The following is a 23,533-nucleotide window of genomic DNA, read 5'->3' as shown; positions in this document are numbered from 1 at the left end:
AAGAAAGCCCGTGGGCAGAGACAATGTTGGCCCCTTGTTATGTTGCTTTCCGGGCACCCTAAATATAGCCGCACTGAGTCATGGGAGAACAGGAGGCATGCGGTGTCCTTTGATGCATGGCTTACAGTAAAAATAAGGCTGTCGTTTGGAATTCCAATAAAGTTTATTTCAGTGTGAATTTAAGACACCGGGAACGGGGTGTGTGGAAATTGTTGTGATAGTCAGACAAAAGACGAGAGGAACGTCAGATAAGGAGAGGGCCTGGGGCAGGTGTGGGCTCAGAGTCAGCAGGGGTCAGTCCGGGCTCAGAGTCCGCGATAGCAGGGACTATAGTTAAAGGCTGTTTTTAGAAAGCTGGGAACGCTCCGCAAAGCTGATGATAACAAGCACAGCGCGCTACCAAGGGTGGCAGTGGTATGTCTGCAGGAGGATGAGCAGCTTTTAATAGCTAGCAGAAGCATTTAGTAGGCGATGTATCTATGGGGTTAGTAACAACAGTTATTTAGATAGCTCACACCATGAGCTGAAGGAGGCTAGGCGCTTGAATAATAATTGCATGATCTCACACCGACTCAGCGGTATTCATTTCATTGCGCACAGAAGGATGAAAGGCTGACACGGTAAGGTGGTGGTCTGTAGTGTGCTAGGAAGGAGGTGCTGTGCTGGCTCTGGAGAGTCAGACTGGCAACCAGTGCCCATGCTGGGGAGAGATCACCTGCCAGGCACGTCGTGGGAAGGCTTTTACAGCAACGGTGACAAATCTTGTGCAACAGGAAATTAAAGCAACAGGAAATTAAAACAAGCGCGGCCGCGAAAGTGAAAGCGACCGTGCTGTGTTTAAATAGTAACATGATCCACAACAACAAGGGAGGAATGCAGCTGCCACAGTGCGCGCCGCTGCTCGCTCCCGAGACCGAAACGCCATGGGAGTGAAATTTAGAGAAAAGGTGGGACATACACCCAACTTTGGCCATTTGCGTGCTTTCATTATTGAAAGCCACACGCAAAGGCCAATAGAATGTGTGGGAGTTGCCAAATCCAGGAAACACCCGGGGGTTGCCAAACCCACACGGAGAAGTTTCGGGGAAGTTTTGAGTGCTCACAAGAAGCCTCCCATAGAGCAGCGCATGCATGTTGCGCCAGGCTCGACCTAAAAATGCAAACGGTCAGTGGTTGAAGGGGACCTGCCAAAGCTGCTATTCTTTATTGCATTCATGTATGTATACATATATACACGTACACACGCACACGTATATACATATACACACACGTATATACATATACACACACGTATATACATATACACACGTATACATATACCCACACACGTATACATATACCCACACACGTATACATATACCCACACACGTATACATATACCCACACACGTATACATATACACACACATACGTATACATATATATATATACATACACACACACGTATACACATACGTATACATATACACATATACATATACACATATATATATATATATCAATCAATCAATCAATCAATCATGCCATTTGTATAGCGCACTACTCACCCGGGAGGGTCTCAAGGCGCTTGGGGGGAGGGGTATGCTACTGCTCGAACAGCCAGGTCTTGAGTGGTTTCCTGAAGGCGAGATGATCCTGGGTCAGCCGAAGGTGGATGGGGAGGGAGTTCCAAGTCTTGGCAGCCAGGTAAGAGAAGGATCTTCCTCCGGCGGTGGCTCTTCGGATGCGTGGTACGGCTGCGAGGGCGAGGCTGGTGGACCGTAGCTGGCGGGTGGGCGTGTAGAAGGTCAGGCGGTCGTTGAGGTACTTGGGGCCCAGGTCGTGGAGAGACTTGTGTGCGTGGGTGAGGAGCCGGAACGTGATCCTCTTGTCGACGGGGAGCCAGTGCAGGTTCCTCAGGTGGCTGGAGATGTGGCTGTGTCGGGGGACATCGAGGATGAGTCGGGCGGAGGCGTTCTGGATGCGCTGGAGTCTTTTCTGTAGCTTGGCTGTGGTTCCGGCGTAGAGGGCGTTTCCGTAGTCCAGTCGGCTGGTGACGAGTGCCTGGGTGACAGTCTTCCTGGTCTCGGTCGGGATCCAGCGGAAGATCTTGCGTATATATATATATATATACACATACATGCACACAAACGTATACACACACACACACATATATATATATATATATATATATATATATATATATATATATATATATATATAAGTATACACACACACATATATACGTATACACACATATATACGTATACACACACATATATATACACAAACACACACACACACGCACACGCACACGCATACGTATATACACACATAGGTATACACATACGTATATACACATATGTATGTACATACATATGTCTGGTTTACTGATTTAGTAATACGAAGCCTGCAACAGCAGCTCTGATGACGAGACCTATAAAGATGCTAGGAAAAGATAAATGTTTTATTGTGGACCTTATCAGAAGTTGACAGACCTTACACCAAATGTATTAGATTGCACAACTCAACACTACAAGTCCATTTAAGTGAATCCCAGTTTGACAGCATAATTACCAGTTGTTGAGCCGGTTGAATGCCCGATCCTGCAGTTGTTGCAGAGACAATAACCGGAATACGTAAATCATCTTGGAGATGGTGAGTTGTCTGATGGCTAAAGGGAGCGGAGAGCTGCAAAGAAATCACAAATGTTTCTCAGATCAGCAAGGTAGAAAACAGAGTAAGATGTACAGTATGCCTAGGAGACGCACAAACACTATACCTTTCCATTTTTCACAGGAAGTTACTTCTTTACAGAAAACAAATTGATTAATGAGTTCTGGGGGCAGCAAAAAGTGAGAAAATAAGTACAGTAAAATATACTAAAAACAATCGATGGACATTAAGTGTTAATATTTTTGTGGAAATGGTGCAGAGGTTAAGGGAGACTTCCGATGGCAACTTCCCTGTTTGGGTCCGAAAACTACCTATGGGCAGAATAGCTGCTTGTTGCCCTCTACACTGTTTTTGGAAACGTTCCTATTGCTACCTCTTTTGCCATCATCTACCTGCATTCCTTTCACAGCTGGCAAATTGATATCTATTTCCTGTGCACCCAGTCAAGCTGGCTGAACTTCTAGGGGAATCTGGTAAGGATTTCCTTTAGCTGCAACCTACAATGCTTCTGGGTGACCTCAGACTATTTACTGAGGTATCTGTGAATTTGCCAGAAGGGTGATCCTTCTGTGCCTCTAGGTGGCCCCCAAAATGTACTAAGGGGTCTGTGGATTTTCTTGGTTGCAACGTTTGTGCTTCCAAATGAACCTCAAAGACCTTTTATCAAGTCATCAGTTTCCTTTTGGTTGTAACTTTAGTTCTCAGAGTGGACTACACTGTCACCTTCATGTCTGTAACACTATCTTAACGAGAATGGGATAGGACACTAACCATGCTCCTGCAAGAAGTTACATAAAATATTTGCTGCATGAAGCACTGGCTATTTACTCTGCCACAGCTCTATTAAACATTGAATAATGGGGGTTGTGGCCTAGCGGCAGAGTAAGATTACCACAATTCTATGAGGTTCCACATTGGCCTAGACCTATGTGACTTACCCAAGTTGTCACCCAGAAGCACTTTTGATTGGCACAAGGGTCGCTGGCGCACTGGCACAGGATTAGTGTTTGAGAGGTGGGGCCGATCTAGATATCAACATGGTGATGAAGTGATAACTGCCTTCCCACCTCCTTACCTGGGGCTGTGGCTGCTGGAATCCCGCTTGTGGCAACCAGAACCCTTAGTAAGTAACACCATAGAGTGCAGCTTTATATAAGATGAGGAAGGCGATAAAAACAAGGATATGCAAGGAAGCTGGTGTTTTAAAGGTGTGGCAGATGGCACTTAAGGATCAGTGGTGGTGGTGCCCAATGACATTATTGCCACACAAGGTGAGCAACAAAGTTCTGGCAGGAGACATTCAAATTGGCGACAAACAGGGAGTACAGCCCATTGAAAATCAAATAAAGAGCATGCAAGACTCAGCATAGAGCGAGAAGGTTGCCCATAGTAAGCATGGAGAAATTTGTCATATGTCTAAAGTTGTACATGACAGGAACTATAGAAGGTTCCACCTTAAATGAAATACACAGTAATCACTACAGTGTACTATCTCCGCTCACCTCCTCATTGTGAGTGATCATGGACACTAGGAGGTCATCAGGCTCCAAACAGTACACTGCTATTGAGGGTTCAATATCTTTACACCAAGAATGGGTGAGAAGACATCCCCAGAGATGATTGCCTGCTTCACCTTCCAAACATGTAATAGTAGAAATGCTGCACAAAAAACCTACATTTAGATTGGACAGGAATGGGGCTATCTGGAAGCTGGAGAGTAGGGTGAATAAGATGAAGGGTGACTTAAGCCAAGTGTAGATACACTATCTGCATTATAAAATAATAAATGTCTGAACAGCAAGAGGATACACTTGAAACAAATGCTAACAAGAAGTACTCAACGACTAGAGAATAAAAACAAAAAGGCTGTCCAATGTGCAGTTCCTTTGGTTTCCACTGAGACAGGCTGAAAAATGGTGGAAACACAATGTGATACAATGCAGGAGGGCCTATGCCTGGATCTAACAGACTGCCAACGCAGTGGTTTCAAAACTGCAAGTTCTTGGGGGGAATGTGGAGGCCCTACTAACATTCAGTTATGAACTGACTGGGGATCACTTCTTGAGAACTAAGTAAAACAAATATCCGACTGCTTATTGAATCACAAAAGTTAGTATTTCCAGATATTTGCTGCTCCACAGAGAAAAATATTAAGGACCTAGAGCCTGTGAGTACAGCATGTCTGCTTATTGGGATAAAAGACAGGCCTTCTTCCCATCAAGAACGAGTCAGTCATCTGTGAGGGAAAATATATTTTGTGATGCAGAATCGACTAGTTCCTAGCTGCAGAACACCATGACAGTGGAGGTGTCTGAGTCCACAGTGAAATGTAGCAAACCTGTTGGATTTATTATAGCCTGGGTGTGTTCTAACTTGTCAGGTCAGTGTCTGCCAGCTGTGTTCTTCAGGCTCAATCAATCAATCACTGCATTTCTAAAGCGCGCTACATACCCGTGAGGGTCTCAAGGCGCTGGGAGGGAGGGGCTGCTACTGATCGAAGAGCCAGGTCTTGAGAAATCTTCTGAAGGCCAGCAGGTCCTAGGTCTGTCTTAGGCTGGTAGCGAGAGCGTTACAGATCTTGGCGGCGAGGTAGGAGAAGGATCTGCCGCCGGCGGAGGTTTTCCGGATACGGGGGACTGTGGTGAGGGCGAGGTTGGCAGAGCGGAGGCTGCGAGTGGGGGTGTGGAAGCTGAGTCGGTCATTGAGGTATGTAGGTCCGGTGTTGTGTAGTGCTTTGTGTGCGTGGATGAGGAGTTTGAAGGTGATCCTCTTGTTGACGGGGAGCCAGTGTAGGCCTCTCAGGTTGGGTGTGATGTGGGGTGCTGATAGGGTGTGGTGGCAGACCGTGTCGAAGGCTGCTGATAGGTCCAGGAGGATGAGGGTGGCTGTTTCTCCTTTGTCCATCAGGATCCTGATGTCGTCGGTGGCGGCGATGAGGGCGGTCTCAGTGCTGTGGTTGCTGCAGAAACCGAATTGGCAGGGGTCCAGGATGCTGTTGTCTTTGACGTAGCGGGTTAGCTGTTTCTTGGCAATCTTCTCTGTCACTTTTGCCGGGAACGGGAGCAGGGAGATGGGCCGGATTTCTTGAGGTCCTTGGGGTCCACATTGGGTTTCTTCAGTAAGGCTTTGATCTCGGCGTGCTTCCAGCTTTCCGAGAAGGTTTCTGTCTCGAAGGAGATGTTGATTGTTTTCCGTAGGTGGGGCGCGATGGTAGTGCTGGCTATGTTGAAGATGTGGTGAGGGCACGGGTTGGAAGGGGATCCGGAGTGGATGGCGTTCATGGTTTTGATGGTATCTTTGTCCCTGACGGTGGACCAGGCGGTCAGGCGACTGGTGCGGATGGAGGTCGCAGGGGTGATGGTCTCGGTGGTGGGTGTGGGGGTGACGGAGTTGGAGCTGTCATGGATGTCGGTGATCTTGCCGTGGAAGAAGGTGGCCAGGGAGTCGCACAGGGCCTGTGATGGTGGAATTTCGTTGGTGTTGGAGCTGGGGTTGCGGGTTCTTTCACGGTGCTGAAGAGCTCTTTGGTGTTGTGTGCGTTGTTGTCTAGGCGGTCCTTGAAGGCGGTCTTCTTGGCGGTCCTGATGAGTTGGTGGTGTCTGCGTGTGGCGTCCTTGTGGGCTGTGTGGCTGTCTGGTGTTCGGTCGTGGAGCCATTTCTTCTCCAGTTTCCGGCAGGTGCGCTTGGAGGTCCGGAGGTCTTCGGTGAACCAGGCGGCTTTCTTGTTGGTGTGGTTGGTTGTGGAGGTCTTGAGAGGACGAGGGTGTTGGCGCAGTCGTTGATTCACTGTTTGAGGTTGGTGGCGGCGGTGTCGGGGTCAATGAGGTCGGCGGGTGGTCTCAGGGCGAGGGTGGTAGTCATCTGGTCCTTGGTGACCTTGCCCCAGCAGAGGCAAGGCAGCTGTTGGGTGCGGTGGTGTGTGGTAGGTTTCCTGAAGGTGAAGTGGAAGCATCTGTGGTCAGTCCAGTGGGGTTCCGTGGTGTGGTTGAAGGAGACGTGGGAGCTTGCGGAGAAGATGGGGTCCAGCGTGTGTCCAGCGGCGTGGTTGGTTGTCGTTAAGAGCTGAGTCAGAGGTTGGCGAGATTGTCGATCAGGGCGGTGGAGTTGGCGTCGTTGTTCTCGAGGTGGAAGTTCAGGTCCCCGAGGAGGATGTAGTCCGTGGAGGCGAGGGCGTGGGTGCTGACGAGGTTGGCGATGGTGTCGTTGAACTGTGGTCGTGGTCCCGGTGGTCTGTGGACGAGAGTTCCTCTGAGGGTCGTGTTTGGGTCGGTGTGGATCTGGAAGTGCATGTTCTCGGCAGTGGTGAGGGTGTCGTCGTTGTTGGTCAAGATTCTGAGGGTGTCCTTGTGGATGATGGCGATTCCCCCTCCAACTCCGTTGGTGCGGTCTCTGCGGAGATCTTTTAGCCCTCAGGGATGGCTATGGCGATGTCTGATGCTGAGGTGACGTTCAGCCAGGTTTCCGTCAGGAAGGCGATGTCGGGGCGGTGGAGTCTAGGAGGTCCCAGAGTTCGATGGCGTGCTTGCGAGCGGAGCGGGTGTTGAGGAGGATGCAGCGGAGGTGGTTGGGTTCTCTGGTTGGTGGTTTGGTGGGCTGGATGCTGGTGAATCTGCAGTTCCGGCAGGTGAAGGGCCCTTGGGTGTACTTCGGGATGGCCTGGTAGCAGGGGTGGTCTCATCCGGTGTTGGGTGCGTGGAGGGTGCTGGAGTTAGTGCAATCTGGCGTTGCGGGGGGCGTGGGTTCTGGCACTGGGCGCGGTTCCGCGCGGCGTCTTCCATAAGAGGCGAAGTGGGAGGGAGGAGCAGGCGGCAGCAGGGTGGCCAATGAGCGAGGGACGGTTCCGGCGTGGCTTGGCTGTGGTTCCGGCGTAGAGGGTGTTTCCGTAGTCCAGTCGGCTAGTGAGCAGTGCGTTGGTGACCGTCTTGTTTCGGTGGGGATCCAACGGAAGATTTTTTTGAGCATACGGAGTACGTTGAAGCAAGAGGATGAGACGGCGTTAACTTGTCTGGTCATCGAGAGGGAGGAGTCTAGGATGAAGCCCAAGTTGCGTGCGTTGTCTGTGGGTGTGGGTGCTGTGCCCAGGGCCGATGGCCACCAAGAGTCGTCCCAGGCAGAGGGTGAGGATCCTAGGATGAGAATTTCCGTTTTGTCAGAGTTAAGTTTTAGGCGGCTGTTTTTCATCCATTCGGCTACTTCTTTCATTCCTTCGTGGAGATTGGATTTGGCGGTGTTAGGGTCTTTAGTGAGGGAGAGGATCAGCTGGGTGTCGTCAGCGTAGGAGATGATGTTAAGGTTGTGTTGTCGTGAGATGGAAGCGAGGGGGCTCATGTAGACGTTGAAGAGGGTGGGACTGAGAGATGATCCTTGTGGTACTCCGCAGATGACTTCGGTGGACTCAGATTTTAATGGGGGGGGTCGGACTCTCTGTGTTCTCCCGGCGAGGAACGAGATGATCCAGTCCAAGGCTTTTCCTTGTATTCCGACGTTGCTGAGGCGTTGTATGAGGGTGCTATGACAGACTGTGTCGAAGGCGGCGGAGAGGTCGAGTAGGATGAGGGCAGCTGTTTCTCCATTGTCCAGTAGCATTCGGATGTCATCTGTCGCTGCAATGAGGGCTGTTTCGGTGCTGTGTTTGGCTCGAAAGCCGGACTGTGAGGGATCGAGGGAGTTGTTGGATTCAAGGAAGGCGGCGAGCTGGCTATTAACGGCTTTCTCGATGACTTTGGCAGGGAATGGGAGGAGGGATATGGGGCGGTAGTTTTTAAGTTCAGAGGGGTCTGCTGTGGGTTTTTTCAGGAGAGCGCTGACTTCGGCGTGTTTCCAGCTTTCTGGGAAGGTAGCGGAGTTGAAGGAGCAGTTGATGATCTCACGGAGATGGGGTGCGATGATGGAGTCTGCTTTGTTGAAGATGTGGTGAGGACAGGGGTCGGTTGGTGAGCCTGAATGGATGGAGTTCATTAGTCGGATGGTGTCTTCGGTGGTGATTGGGTTCCAGGCGCTAAGGTTGTTAGAGAGCGGTTCGGGTTTGGAGGTGGGTGGGGTGGGCTGTTCTTTCGAAATGTTCTCAAAGCTGTTATGTATGTCGGCGATTTTGTTGTAGAAGAAAGAAGATAACGAGTTGCAGAGGTCTTGGGAGGGAGTAATGTCGTTTGAGGCTGCGGTGGGGTTGGTAAATTCTTTGACGATGTTAAATAGTTCCTTGCTGTTGTGGGCGTTGTTGTAGAGTCGATTCTTGAATGCTGATTTCTTGGCGGATCGGATCAATTGGTGGTGTTTGCGGGTGGCTGTCTTGAAGGTGGTCAGGTTGTCAGTGGTTGGGTTTTTTCTCCATGTTTTTTCGAGAGTACGGCAGAGTTTCTTGGAATTCTTAAGGTCATCGTTGAACCATGGGGCCTTTTTGCTACCTTGTTTGAAAACAGAAACAAAAAGCCAAAGAACAGAATAACAGTGTCACAATACAAGTGCTAAGACGAAAATCGAATTAGCAGCACAGTGCGGAGAAAAAATAGTCATCAGGCTGTGGGGCACAAAAGCGGCGAACTCCCGGCAGGGGCAGCAGTGGGGCAGAGTCACAGGCGGAGCCGTGCGGCGTGAGAGGCTACCTGACCAGAGAGCAGGGTCGAGGTCACACTCACTGCCGCGCGGCGTCTTCCATAAGAGGCCAAGTGAGAGGAAGGACAGCTGGGAGGCGGGAGCGGGGTGGCCAATGGGCGAGGGACGGGACACAGAAAGAAATAAGGGGGCGGGGCCGCAGGGGAGCAGCGGCGGGAAGTGGGGAGCGGGGGGGCACGGAGGGCAAGGGCTTGTTGCCTTTCTCTTACATTATAGGTAGGGTGCATGAGAAGAGGTTTGGCAGCAGATCTTGCCAAGGAGACTGATTCAAAGGGTTTTTAGAAGAACTCGTGCAGTTACTTATAAATGCAGTTACTTATAAATGTTAGCTCTCATGAGAACTTGGCCTCAATTTTATGCATTGCATATCTGGTGAGCCCGACACTGATGTATGCAAGTAAAATGGGCCTCACAACAATTCTTTTGTGTTGTACTCATCAAAATGGTCATAAAGATAAATTCTTCAGATTGCACACATCCCAAAAGCGTGAGGTTTCTCAGCAAACTGATCAGATCATATGTCAAGACCTCATGCACATCACCGAACTCTTCCCACATAGGTGGTCACAGTACAACTACACTACCCTCCATCCAAACATACAAGTCTGCCAATTTCCTTAGGACAGTTTATGTGCCATGAAGCCAAATTAGATAACATAACATCATATATAGCCCATCGCATAAAAAGTCTTCACCTACGGTGTGTTGTAATTCGCGCAGGTCCAAAAAATTGCATTTCAAAGAGACAAATTGGTGGGTTACAGGTTTATACATTACAAAGAAATCTCCTTAGTCTCTACCAGTCAGCTATGTATGTTAGTCTCGCACAAACCATTGTAGTGCATCATTTCCTGCCATTGGCTAGTTGGGAGTGGGGGAACCTGCTTTGGTTTGGCGTATTGTCTTGTGGTAGGCCCTAGCAGATGAAACAGCCATTTATCAAAATGTGACTGAGCCTACAATTTGCGATGAAACTTATGGAATAGTAAGTAGTAAGGCAAATTCAGCATTTGCAGGTGGTCGCAAAACAACCTACTAATAAATGTTAATTTAACAGAACACGCTTTGCGACCCCCTGCGATTCGCTTTGAATACAGGGATCTTGGCCTGCAAGGGACCGCAGACCACTAGCCCGGCTTTTGGGTTTCAAAAAGGAAACACTTTTAAGCACCTCATGTCTAGTCCAGGACTAGTCCTTCTGACTATTACTTACTATCGGTACCAAAGACTCCACATAGCTCTGTATTTAAATCTTTGTGTTCTTATGTGTCTGTTTTTTATCGCGGTATTTTATTACTATTGTATTTTACATTTTATATAACCTGGTGCTCTTGATGTGCTTAAGTATCTGCCTTTTACTGCATTATTATCTTACTATTGGTATCCTACATCTTATGTAATATACACCCATCTTCACTTTTACTCACCGACAGTGCACTGATTGCCACCTCATATTCGAGTGTCTTATTTGTTACTGCATTAATTTGTTTGTACATATATTGGATTCAGTAATTCATTAGCAATTTAGCTTTTTTACTGTATATGCGGTAAGCTACACCTACCTCACCTTTATCCCTATCATTCATTGTTCGCTACCTCATTTATTTGTTGGTCCTTCCGATGTAAGCCACTTCACGATGTTGCACTGATTATTACTACCTCATTCACTTCGTTCAGTCATGTAAGCTGCACCCAGCCACTTTCTACACCTAGACTACACTGCTGTTACCTCGTACATTCTGATGGGTAAATTTGATTCCACCTAACCGGTTCTATCGCTCATATTTTGTACATGGTGTAAGCTGACTACTACCGCGCATATAGGATACATTAGGTAAGCTGCACCTACGCACTGTTTGTTCTTGGATTGCACTGACTTCTTCCTCTTATACTTTTGGTCACTCACTAGTGTCTTTCCTTGCCTTGTAACTAGTGGCTGACAGTTTTTATTGTCGTCCTATCTCCTACACCCAACATCACAGCCTTTCTAAAATGGAGCTTAACGGCAAGCACACTTTTAGAATTAACTACCCTTCCACACTCACCAAAAAAGCCACTAAACGTTTTAAACATAACTTCCTGAGGTCGCACCCTGAAACACCCTTTGCCGACACCTACTTCTCACCGGGCAATGGAGCCCTGAATACTGATTTCATCTTCCACACCTCACGCAGAGCCCAATGGAGAAAAGCGTTCCTATCCCTACTCACCGTCTCCACCACCAGGAAAACAACTCATGGCCTAACTCTCTCTATCACACCTTCCCACCTCTTCCCTGGCAGGACTACCATTACTATCTACAATAACGGGACTGTCCTAATTCAAGCCACTGACAAGAACCTGGAACTACTAGACAACCTGTTCCCCAAGTTCAAAGAGCACCTTTCCAAGCTGCGGACCCCCACCCAGAACTCCACCAGCACTATCACCCCTGACGTCGCAGCCCCCACATACAACACCTCTACCCCCAGCCCCCCGGTAAATGGCCCACCTGCTGTCAACTCCCCAAGGACAGTCACAAATCTCTCCACCTCATATACTAGCCGCCCCTCTTACATGACCCCTCTTATCCCCACTCATACCCCCTCCATCCCTCTCCCCCCTGACATAACTCCCACCGCAACATGCCACCATCTGAACACACCACCGCTCGGAGCTTATCCACCCCCCCTCCCATCCCCCCCACGGCAGACCCCTCTCCCTCCCCAGCTCCCTCCCCACTCCCACCCACGAGTCTCTCACACCTGACACAACAACTCTCTCCCACAACACGCCACCATCTGAACACACCACCATTCGGAGTTTATCCACCCCCCCGTCCCATCCCCCCCACGGCGGACACCTCTCCCTCCCCAGCTCCCTCCCCACTCCCACCCACGACACTCTCACCCTCCCAACTAAAGATACAGAACATACCGCCTCCCTTACCCTAGCATCCCCCTCTCCCCCACCTCCTATTCTCAGCCCTCACTACCCTCCTGTCTCCCCCACTGTCTTCAGCCTTCACTCACTCTTCTACTCTCCGGCACCGTCTCCCACTGACGCCACTACCTATGCCTCCCACCCACCGCCTACTTCACCTACTTCACCCACACCCCTCGCCCACAAACACGCCCACACTTTGAATGCCATCCCACCCATTAGCACAGCAGAACCTTCCAACAACGCTAGTATAGCCCCCCCCGCGATACCCTGCCCGCTTTCCAGCTCACTACTCAACCATTCACCAATGGCTCTCACCACCAACCCCATCCTCAATGCACCTCCTGACCTGACTTTATCCACCCTCCAACAAATCAAAGAGGACATTCTACGAATCAAAAAAGATGTCCACGCAATCAAAGACCTTCTCTCCTCACAGCCCAGTCTACCTCCCACCATCCCTCTACCCCACAAACGACGCACCCTCCCTACATGCCCTCGCCCCCATCGACACCCGCGCTGGCCGACTATCCCCGTTCGCAATAACTCCCACCGCCCCCGTCGTGTCCTCAACCCATTGTCGGACCGCGACCTATGCTCTCTCCTACACTCTTATAGCCCAGGTCCGGTAAAACACATAGCCAACACACACATCCCCATACCCACAATTCTTACAAACCCTCTGAGGCTCCCAACACTCAACAACAGAGGTTCCGTCCCTAACAACCTCAGAAAAGTTCCCCCCACACTAGAAAGCTCGACCACCCTTCTCTCTCCCAAACTCAAATGCATCCTACTCAACTGCAGATCGGCCCAGAGACACTCCTCCGACATCGCTGATCTCGTCTCAGCTATGGATCTGGACCTAGCCATTCTAACGGAAACGTGGCTTACTGAAGCCTCTACCCCGATTATGGACATACTAGTCCCCCCCAATTATCACATCATTAGGCTGGACAGATCTCCTGGCAAGACGGGCGGGGGAATTGCATGCATTTTTAGGAGCCTAAAGTCACCTCCCCCTCCCTTTCCTCCTGTGAACTCCTCTGCCTCGACATCACCAGCGAGGGCAAACAAGTTTGTGCTCTACATCTCATCTATCACCCGCCTGGTGACAATCTCATATTCACCCAACAACTCATGGACATGATCACTTCCAATGCCGGTCGGCAGACCACCCAAGTCTACCTGGGTGACTTCAATCTCCACTGGAACGATCAGAAAGACACAGTGGTGAATAGTCTCAAAACTTTCCTTAATGCGCTTGACCTCACCCAAATATGCGATAGACCAACACACGACAAAGGCTCGATACTCGATCTCATCATTGCCAAAGAGAACTCTACACAACTGGAGGCGATTCTACCCTGCGACTGGTCAGATCACCACATTATCACCTTCTTTATCAATGAAAAAGTTAAGCCTAACCCGGCTCAACCAATCAAATCCAAAACATGGAAAAGGGACATGAAGAATCTTAACGCCTCTACCCTGCCTCCCCACATCGGCAATCTCCTCCTTCCCCCTTCAGGTGCCTCGGATGTTCAATCACTGACCGACCACTACCTTGACTCTATGAATACAATAGTCAATGAAGTCGCCCCACTGAAACTGAAGAGAGTCTCCACCAAAATTTCTAACCCCTGGTATGATGATAGACTCAATGACGACAGGCGTACTATGCGAATGGCAGAGCGCACCTGGAGATCGGACCCTTCAGCACTGCACCTCAAAAGGCTTAAGAACAAGAGAAATGCCTACTTCAGGAAAATAAAGAGCACAAAGTCAGACTTCTTTAGCCGCCAGTTGGACCAAGCAAAAAACAGGCCAAGAAAGCTGTTCGAACTAATCAAGACCCAAACAAAGAGACAACCCTTACAATCAAACAGCACAACAAGCGACACCCCACACTGTGAAGCCTTCTCTGCTTTCTTTAAGCTAAAGACTGACAACATAAGAAATGACCTCATCATGGATGTAAGCCGATTCCCCAACCACACCAGAATGGCTAACACTCAACCTCAAAACAAGGCATCTTGGCTGTACTTCGATACCTACTCGGAAGAAGCAGTACACAAACTGCTCTGCACCTTTAAGCCCTCTAATCACCTCACAGACCCTCTACCTGCTAATGCTGTAAAAGACTTCATCCCCTTGCTCCTCCCTCTCTGGACCAAAATCATCAACAGCTCCCTGCAACAAGGCCTCATTCCAGACTCCCTCAAGGTGGGGCAAGTCACGCCTATACTCAAGAAACCTACAGCTGATCCGTCTGACCTAAACAATTACCGGCCCATCACCAATATCCCCACCCTGGCCAAACTGCTGGAGAAATGTGTCCAACTCCAACTAACAAAACACATTGACCAATTTGACCTCCTCAACCCTCATCAATCAGGCTTCCGAGCGAAACATAGCACGGAAACAGCCATGACTCACATAATTGATGACGCCCTCCAAATTCTTGATCGCAATGAGTCCTGCCTCCTCATCCTTCTTGACCTCTCGTCAGCTTTTGACACGGTCAAACATGAGATCTTGCTGGAGCTGCTAAGCACTAGAATGGGTCTTTCGGGAACTGTTCTCAAATGGTTCTCGTCCTTCCTTCACAACCGGTCTCAGAAGTTCAAGATCGACAATGTGCTATCTACACCTGTGCCTGCAGATCTAGGTGTTCCACAAGGATCCTCCCTCTCCCCCACACTGTTCAACCTCATCATGGAACCGCTCGCCACCTTGCTCCAAGCCTCCAATGTCCAATTTCATATGTACGCCGACGACACACAACTTTACCTAAAGCTACAATCCCCGGAAGATATCAAACATCTGAATTCCACGCTTATTAACACTCAATCTTGGCTGGCCGATAATCACCTCAAACTAAATGCTCTGAAAACTGAGTTCCTACTCATCTCACCCCCGGCGAAAATTTCCACCACCCAAACCTGGCTCAATAACCTAACAGCACTCAATGTCCAACCTACCATCGTGGATTCGGCGAAATCCCTAGGCATCACACTCGACGCCAAGCTCAACATGCAGCAGCACGTTAGCAAAGCCACAAAAGCAGCTAATTTCCAAATCAACACACTGAGGAAAATTAAACCCTTCCTCCCTGCCGAAGACTTCCAAACTGCTGTACAAGCTTTAGTCATCCCTCGAATAGACTACGGAATTGTGGCCCTCAGCGGACTCCCGCTATCCACAACAGCACCCTAAAGAGCCTCCCTGAACGCTGCCGCGAGACTCATTACTGGCTCAAGAAAACATTCGCATATATCCCCAGACTTAAAATCTCTAAAATGGCTGCCTTTTGAAGCCAGAATACAGCTAAAAATTGCAGTTATGACACACGCGGCCGTGCACCACAATGCACCCAACTATCTCGCTCAAAAGCTGTCTATATCAGGAGGTTCGAGATCCAATAGAAGTACAAAAAATCTACTCCTGAAACCTCGTAGATTCCGGAAAGAGAAAACCTACAAGCGCTCCTTCTCAGGAATGGCACCCAGGATCTGGAATGCGCTCCCTCCTGAAACCAGGCTTATCTCCTCCACTGCACTCTTCAAGAAAGAGGTGAAACCCATCCTTCTGGCCAAGATCTCCTGAACCTATAGGTGCTGAATCAGAGACTCTGCATTGCTTTGTAGCACTGTTCACCTTGTCCTTTGGCACTATACTTCTACTTGATGGGGACACTACTACGCTACTCCCTTACTACCGACCAATATATGATACACGTTGGTCTACTGATTCACTCTCCCGATGCCCCCACTCAGTGTTCTCTCTATACTAAAACATTGGTATAATCCATCCACACACCCAAGGTGTACCTGAACACCTCTGTAGTGGGTTCAATGACTTGTGCCGTCTTATATTACTTGTTTACCTGACTGTATATTGATATGTTTTATGTATGTTATTATTATCCTACCATGTTAGTGACTTTTATACTGCTCCCATTACCTTTGTTTCATTCCTACTGCCCCTACCCTGTCTTTGTGAAGCGCTCGGATATCTGTAAGGATCTTGTTTGCGCTATATAAAACTTTGAATAAATAAATAAATAAATAAATGTCCCTGAACGGAAAAGAATTATACTTTTACTAAGTATTTTCCTGTTGGGACTACAGCAAGGCAGGAGAACATAGTTACTATTTCTAAGTTCCCTTTTGCAAATCCGTTACTACCTTCTTTGAATGCGGTAGTAAATTATTGCTACATACTATTGTGACAGTTCGGAGGAGCACCCCGTTCACAAGTCTCCTAACTGCTTTGGATTGGTCGCACAACCTATGTTGCGATTTAAAATGAGTTAAGTACATTGTACATCACACTTTCGAACTCACAAATCCTGTGAATTTTCTAAATGGCTTTGAGAACGCACAATCCTGTAGTGCTTAGGGTACAGAGTGTCCTGCAATTTGAAGGTAAACATGCCAGTAGTTTAATGCAGGCTTAGTTTAATGAAGGGTACTTTTCCCCTTGCAAATGGCTGCTGATATGATGGAAACAAGCATTCAAAATGCAATAGGTCTCGCCTTTCATTAGGTTAAAGCCATTTACTTTGCAATACAATACCATTAGCAAAGAAAATGGCTTTAACTTAATCAAAGGCGAGACCTATTGCATTGTCAATGCTTGTTGTATTTGCAAAGCAGACACCCTGTGGGTCAAACGTGTATTTTATGTCAAGGCACGTGCTGAGAAGGGACTTCCTTTGCCATGCATTTGCTAATATGGGGAGTCGTATACACCCATTTCCCCAAGAGGAGGAACACTGAGGAATCAGGGGGGTCTCGACTAGCAGGTCGGACCCCCTTTCTCTAGTTTACTCAATGCAAGCGAGCCCAACTCTGTTGGGCGCTTAAGAAATAGGAAAGGCTGAGTTGGTGCCAACAAGATTTGAACTTGTGGCCCTGAAGATTGTCCTCATTTAACAGCTAATGCATTAAAAAAACACATTGGTAGATGGCAGCATGACATTAAACAATAAAAATCAATCAGCACTAGAAGTATACAGGAATGTCTGTCTAGTATTTTAAGAGCCCTATAGAGCAATGCACAGTCCTCCTTTTTTGTAGGTCAAATTTTTGACAGCATGGCTGGCAATCAGGCCTTGCTCATGTTATTGGCTGTTTGTGTTTATCCTTCCGCCGCCACTGGGGTGTTTGTACTGCAAGAGGGACTGCTTTACAACTATAGCCCTCGTTCATACAAATAGAAACAAAAGACTGTATTGAATGCAAGGAAACTACAGTCTGCCTTTCATTTTCAGTTTGGCTATAATGTGCTCTTGCTACATGCATCTATTCCATCTGCCAATGCTTATTAGACTTCTTTTTAAAGATTCTTTTAGAAATACTTTACTCTGAAAGTATATTTGAGTTTGTAGCAAAAGCAAGCAAAGACACGTGGCTACCCTCATGATACCACAATTCATCTTGCAGCATTAAAAGGGCGCAACAGATGCAGGGGCTTTAAGGGGAATGGCGTTCCCATGCGGGACAACCTGCCACCTACATCACAATGTTAGTTCAAACTGTCATAAATACTTTGCCAAGTGTGGAAACCCCCAAATAACCAGAGTGATGGAGTGTGTTGTTAAGAAGCGCGTGGGGGCACAGAGCATACAAGAAGGATAATTCTGAAATGCAGCAGCCCTCTTGCTGCCTAGCCTAAAATATTGATACAGATGTAGAGCGCAAGGCCTCTTTGGTGTCAACATTGCCTTGTAGCATAATGGCGGCTTTAGCAAGTCTGACAGCCCCAGGAGCATGCATTGATAGCCCAAAGCTATTTCCTTTTGCAACTAAGGAACAGGCTTCCGAAACAAAGATGGTGTGGGCCAGTCGCCATGGGCCGTCCCAAAAGGCGAAAGTGCAGAAACAACAAAGCCCAATATTAAATCACACGCCACCGTTTACCATAACGGATGACGCAAGCCAATCGGAAAGAGGAACGGGGATTCCAGTCCCTTTGTAAATCTGGTTTACTATAGCTCTCGCAGGCGAGGAGCGCATTGGCGCTCTCCAACGCCAGGCGAGACCTAAAAAGAAACTGGCCTCATTATCACCTTTGAATCTGCAGTTAGCACTGATGTAGTCTGTCAGCCTGACAACCAGTTACGTTAACTAATCTGTAGATTGCAGTGATTAAGCAGTGACAGTCAGAACAAGTAACCATTATTGCCCATGGCAATGAACTAGTTTCTGGACAAGCAATAGACAAGCGATGTTCTGAGCTGTGTCCAGACTCTCAGGTGAGGACAAAAGGGTATAAAGAGTTTGAAGTATCACATGGAAGATGGTACTTTAAAGTACCAGGTTACAATGTTTGCCATAGAATAGAATCAAGAGATCCCAATGCTCTATTTCTAACGTAACAGATTCCTTGGAACCTTATTAGTACCTGCATTACTCCAGACGGAGTGCTGTGAGGAATCTTCAGGAATATAGATGTATCCACCATAAATATTGTTCGGACAGCAAGTAGCTTTCTTCTAATGGGTACTGCTTTTTTCAGATTTCCCTCAATACTAACAGTAGCGGACCGTCCCCTGCCAAAGTGGCGAGGCAGGCCGGGCTGGAAGAGGGAGGTGGGAAAGGGGCGTTGAGGGGCCAGGAGGCACAGAAAAAATATCTACTTTTACATTTACTCCAACGCACAGCGGTCTCCCGCCCATCGCACTTATCCTGCTTGTAGGACAAGCTCCCAGAATGCACAGCTGCTAATCCCGATGCTGCAGGATAGCAGTGTTGTGATTGCCTGGTGCGCCAGCAACTTGCACTCCCAGACAGACTGGGAGCCAGTGCCTGCTTTCTCCAACCCCAGCAACGCAGCTGGGGCTGGAGAAAGTTCCACTGTGCATGAGGGTTAGGCCGGCTTGAGAGGGCCGGCCAAACCGTCATGCTGGTGGTGGCGGCACTCCTCCACTCTAATCTGCTTACAAATAAGTTCAATAACACGATCAGCTGCATGCGATCCATGCGCATATTCTGCTGCATTATCGAATTTTTCATTGGGAAGTTCTTACGACCAACTCAAGCTAAAGTCACACCCCCAAATCCATGTTACGCTCAGAATATAAGAGCACATTTCATGTTTAGTACCATGACAAAGTCGTCTATGCAGTGACATCCCAGCTCGAGGAAAACCATGTGACATATTGGAGAGGAGTCCCCATTCATGATCTCCTAGATTCAGGCAACTCAGGACATCCACCTTCAAAGCGCTGGGAAAATAGCTGCCATCAAAAAAAGCATAAAGCGGTACAAAAGGGGGTGGTGATGGACGGAGCATCTGAACCAATCAAACACTCACACCCAGTCAACAGATCTGGGTTTGATCCATCACCATTCTTTAGCCCACTCTGCCACCCCAGTTCAGACATGGCCATATGCAAATCAATCTGACCCTGTGCCTCATGGGATCAAAAAAAGCATAGCATACGTTTTAGCCCATTCCACAAGAGCAAAGCGTCCCAACACAGGGTGCAGAAATCCACTTGCCTTCTCTGCTGAGGTAGTGGATGGTAGTAGCAATATTTGAGAGAACCTGAACAACATGGCACTTGATGGATGGGAAAAACATCTCCAGGGCCAGACGAACAATTTGCAGCTCCAGCACTATGTACAGTTGGTGTTTTGCCAGGGACCAAAGTCCTCCACTGTTTTCTTCCCCATGTGAGTGTCCCAGGCCACCGAAGAGACGCCAATTACAACAGTGACCTGGGACTACCGAGGGCAGGAATGACCGATTGAGAGACTGGAGTGATATATCCATCAGACGAGATGCAAAAGGAGTGGTCTGAAGATCTACACGCAAGTAGAGACGAACTACTGCCATCTGAGGTACCAATAGAGACCTCATCCTCCACCAGGCATGCAGTACCAGTAAAGTACACATGGCCATTAAACACAAAAGGTGCAAGACTGTGAAGGAAAGTCCCTTACGTAGATTGTGCCCAGGATCGCTCCAATAAAGGACAGCCTCCAAGACATAGTTAGATGCGATTTATTAAGGATCAAAGATAATAGATAAAAGTCAAAGTATGCATCAAGTTGTCTGAAACCAAAGTGGGTGAAACAATTTTCATCAGGTAGTCGTTCAAGAATAGAAATACAGGGACTTCTGACTTTCGGTGGGAGAATACCGCAACTGCCAACTTTGTAAAGACACTCACACTGGTCACAAGGCTGAAAGGCGGGACAACAAATTCATAGTGCTCTGACCCCATTGTCAAGCGCACATAATGCATTAGAGATGAACGGATTTCGATGTGGAGACCTAGGGATACCATCCAGTCCTGCATGGTATGTCTAAATTTCTTTATTGGTTCATCAAAAGAAGGGGGGACACATCAAGACAAGGCAGGAGACAATCCTGAAGCATGACAATCAGGAAACCCCCTGGAATCCTTCCCCGGGAACCACCCCACCCAACCGAACACTAGATATGCGTGTAAACACCAAAGCTACCTCTGAGCTGTAGCAAGTGGAGGCTGTGAGTCGCAGTAGTTGCAGGTACTTGGGGGCATGAGAGGTCACGAAATTCCGTGGGAAGCAGTGATAACGGGTGCCAGAGGTCTGGGAATGAAGCCCCTGCATTGATAAGGAGAGAGAAATACATTTCGTACCCAGGATATACCACAGGCGATGCAGCCATCCCACCTGAGTGGGGAAGACTCCCAGACCCCCAATGTGCAAGGATATTCAGTAGGGCCGCAACCCTGTGCCAAACCCATCTGTCGCCCAATACGAGACTTAAGGAGGAATATGAGAGCATTAGGTAACCCTAAGATAATGTAAGCTGGGAAACGGTACAGATGTGTGTCGAGGCGGGTGTCAATATCCTCCAGTTCTTGTGTCCAGCAGGTAGCTATCTTGGGGTAATCTCACAACAAGTGAGTCAGAGTGCCAATGAAACCACACTCCCACCAACACAGAGGGCTATGAGCGGGATTCCCCCTGTGGAGTCTGGGGGGAGTGAGACCCCAATAAGTGGCAATTTTAGGGGATGTCTCTATCCTTGCCACATTGCAAGCTGTATGGCGTGCAAAATGATAAATATTATCCCATTCCCGCTGTGTATTGGGATGGCTCAGTTCGGACTTCCCCTGGGAGAACATGAAAGAGGTATAGTATCTTCTGTAATATAGCCATATCATGCGGCCACCCAGCCCAGCCAGGAAAGGGTATGCGGTCTCCAGCAGCGCACATTCACTTGTATCTGCTGAAGCAGTGCAGAATAGTTAAGGGACACTGTGTTTTGTGCGTCCAGGCCCATTAAATAGGGTAGGAGCGTTGTAGCCTGGAGAGTGTGGGGTCCTTGAATGATAAATTGAGGGCTTGGGATTTTATGGTTGTTGATCTCCTGGGTGAACAGGTCAAGTTCAACCATAAAGGCTGGGAGAAAAACCACGGGATCTTCTAATGTTGCCACGTCATCCACATATAGACTGATCGTATGCTTATCTCCCAAAAACGAACTCCAGATTTAAGAGGATTACTGCGAGTCCTTTGAGCCATTGGCTACATGTACAGAGCCAAAAGGAGGGGAGAGAGCGGGCACACCCTACCTTGTGCCTCTCTGGATTTGGACGGGGTGGAGGTATAGCCATCCACTCGCACCATTGCCGAGGGCAGACTGTTTACTCAATGGGTCCTGAACAGTAACAGAGTAGGAAATCCAAAGTGCCAATAGTTCTCTCTCAGGTAGGACCAATGGACCCTATTGAATGCTTTTTCTGCGACGATCTGTAACAGCATGTGTTCAGTATCAAAGCACTGTGTCTTATCAACCCATGTACCATGTAAGCCAACGTCATCCCCTTCTGGGTGGACAAAGAAACAATTGGAGTCTTAAAGGGCCACCTTTCAGTGCTGGAGAGCTACTGCTAGAGAAAAAGTTTCTGCATCAAGTCTAGTGCATGGGGATATTGAGAAGGTGAAGAAACTGAAGGAAGAAGTATCCCCCAGACGCACTACTCTTTTTTAAAATTATTTATTTTTAACAAAAACATTCAACATTCAGGGCTTATATAGTTATTAGACATAATGTGTACATACAGTAATAGTGCCAGATTCCTTCACCTCCCTCCATCTACACCGCCTAGTCTTTTTGACCACATTGAGCAATTCTGGATTGCAAGAAAAGAAATAAGGCAGCCATTGCGTTATAGAATAAAGTTGATTTCCACTGTGATAAAGCTGAACAAAACTCCAGCCCCTATAGTTTGTAGTTTCTAATTTCCCCTCAAGATAATGGAATCTCTTTTGCTGTTCAGGGTGTTCTATAAGTTCCCTTTAAGAATCAACTATAGGATATCAATGTTTGGCACTTTTCGTACTTTAAGGTAGATTTGCTTACTATAGCCCAATTAACTTTGCATCATACTATAGCCCTATTAATTATGCATCAAATAACAATATTCAAATGTTACCCTGGTTAAATATCAGCACTTTCTCTTCAAAATTGCACATCGCTTAGGCCTTACCGGTTTTAGACAATGTAGGCATTTTCGGCTCTATTCTAGACATGCTTATTGTAGGCTTAGCAAACCCTGTATCAATGACTGCCGCCTATTTGAGATAGACTGTTTTACCATGATCGATGCAAAAACAACAGGTGATGGACAGTATGCAGAACAATGCCATACATTCACCCCAGTGGAGATCTGGGCCTAAATCCATCGTTTTTTGCTCACCATGCCATTCCTGTTTGAACCCAGCCATATGCAAATCAGTCTTGACCCTGTGCCACATGGGAACAGTTCAGCCCGAACTGCCAAGCCAGGTCCTCCCTGGACTGGAAACAAGCATCCTCGGACCAGTTTCGGGCTTCCAGCTCTCTTCAGCCAGGATAGCTTGATTCCAGTGGCATGGAGAGCACGGGACTCACGCCTGAGCATACCCATCCCACTCGGGGAGACAAATGCAAAAATAACAGGTGATGGACAGAATGCAGAACAATGTCATACATTCACCTCAGTACACAGATCTGGGCCTGTGACTGAGGGTGAATGTTTTGCCATTGTGCAACATTCCGTCCATCAACTTATGGGTTTTGCTGTTCACCCTAAGTGGGAAGGGTATGCCCAGACGTGGGTCCCGTGCTCACTACGCCACTGGAGCTATCGTGGCTGAAGACGGCTGATAAAGCGATACAAAAGGGGATGATGGACGGAGCGTTTGAACAAATCAAACACTCGCCCCCAGTCAACTGATCTGGGTTTAATCCATCACCATTCTTTAGTTCACTCAGCCAACCCAGTTCAGACATGGCTATATGCAAATCAGTCTGACCCTGTGCCTCATGGGAACAGTCCAGCCCGAACTGCCAAG

General features: G+C 48.0%; 1 protein-coding gene across 2 annotated transcripts in view; it reads right to left on the bottom strand.

Moving 5' to 3' along the window:
* Positions 1-23,533, bottom strand: part of POC5 (POC5 centriolar protein) — a 267,735-nt gene that overhangs the window by 43,549 nt on the left and 200,653 nt on the right. For both annotated transcript variants that reach the window (XM_078675228.1, XM_078675229.1), the window contains exon 11: positions 2,556-2,669. In XM_078675228.1, coding sequence (XP_078531354.1) covers positions 2,556-2,669 — 114 coding nt within the window. The remainder of the gene's footprint in view (positions 1-2,555; positions 2,670-23,533) is intronic.

Source organism: Lissotriton helveticus, chromosome 2_1, assembly GCF_964261635.1.
Source record: "Lissotriton helveticus chromosome 2_1, aLisHel1.1, whole genome shotgun sequence".
NCBI lineage: Eukaryota > Metazoa > Chordata > Amphibia > Caudata > Salamandridae > Lissotriton > Lissotriton helveticus.
Note: the sequence above shows the minus strand (reverse complement) of the source record. Positions and strands in the feature narration are given on the sequence as shown.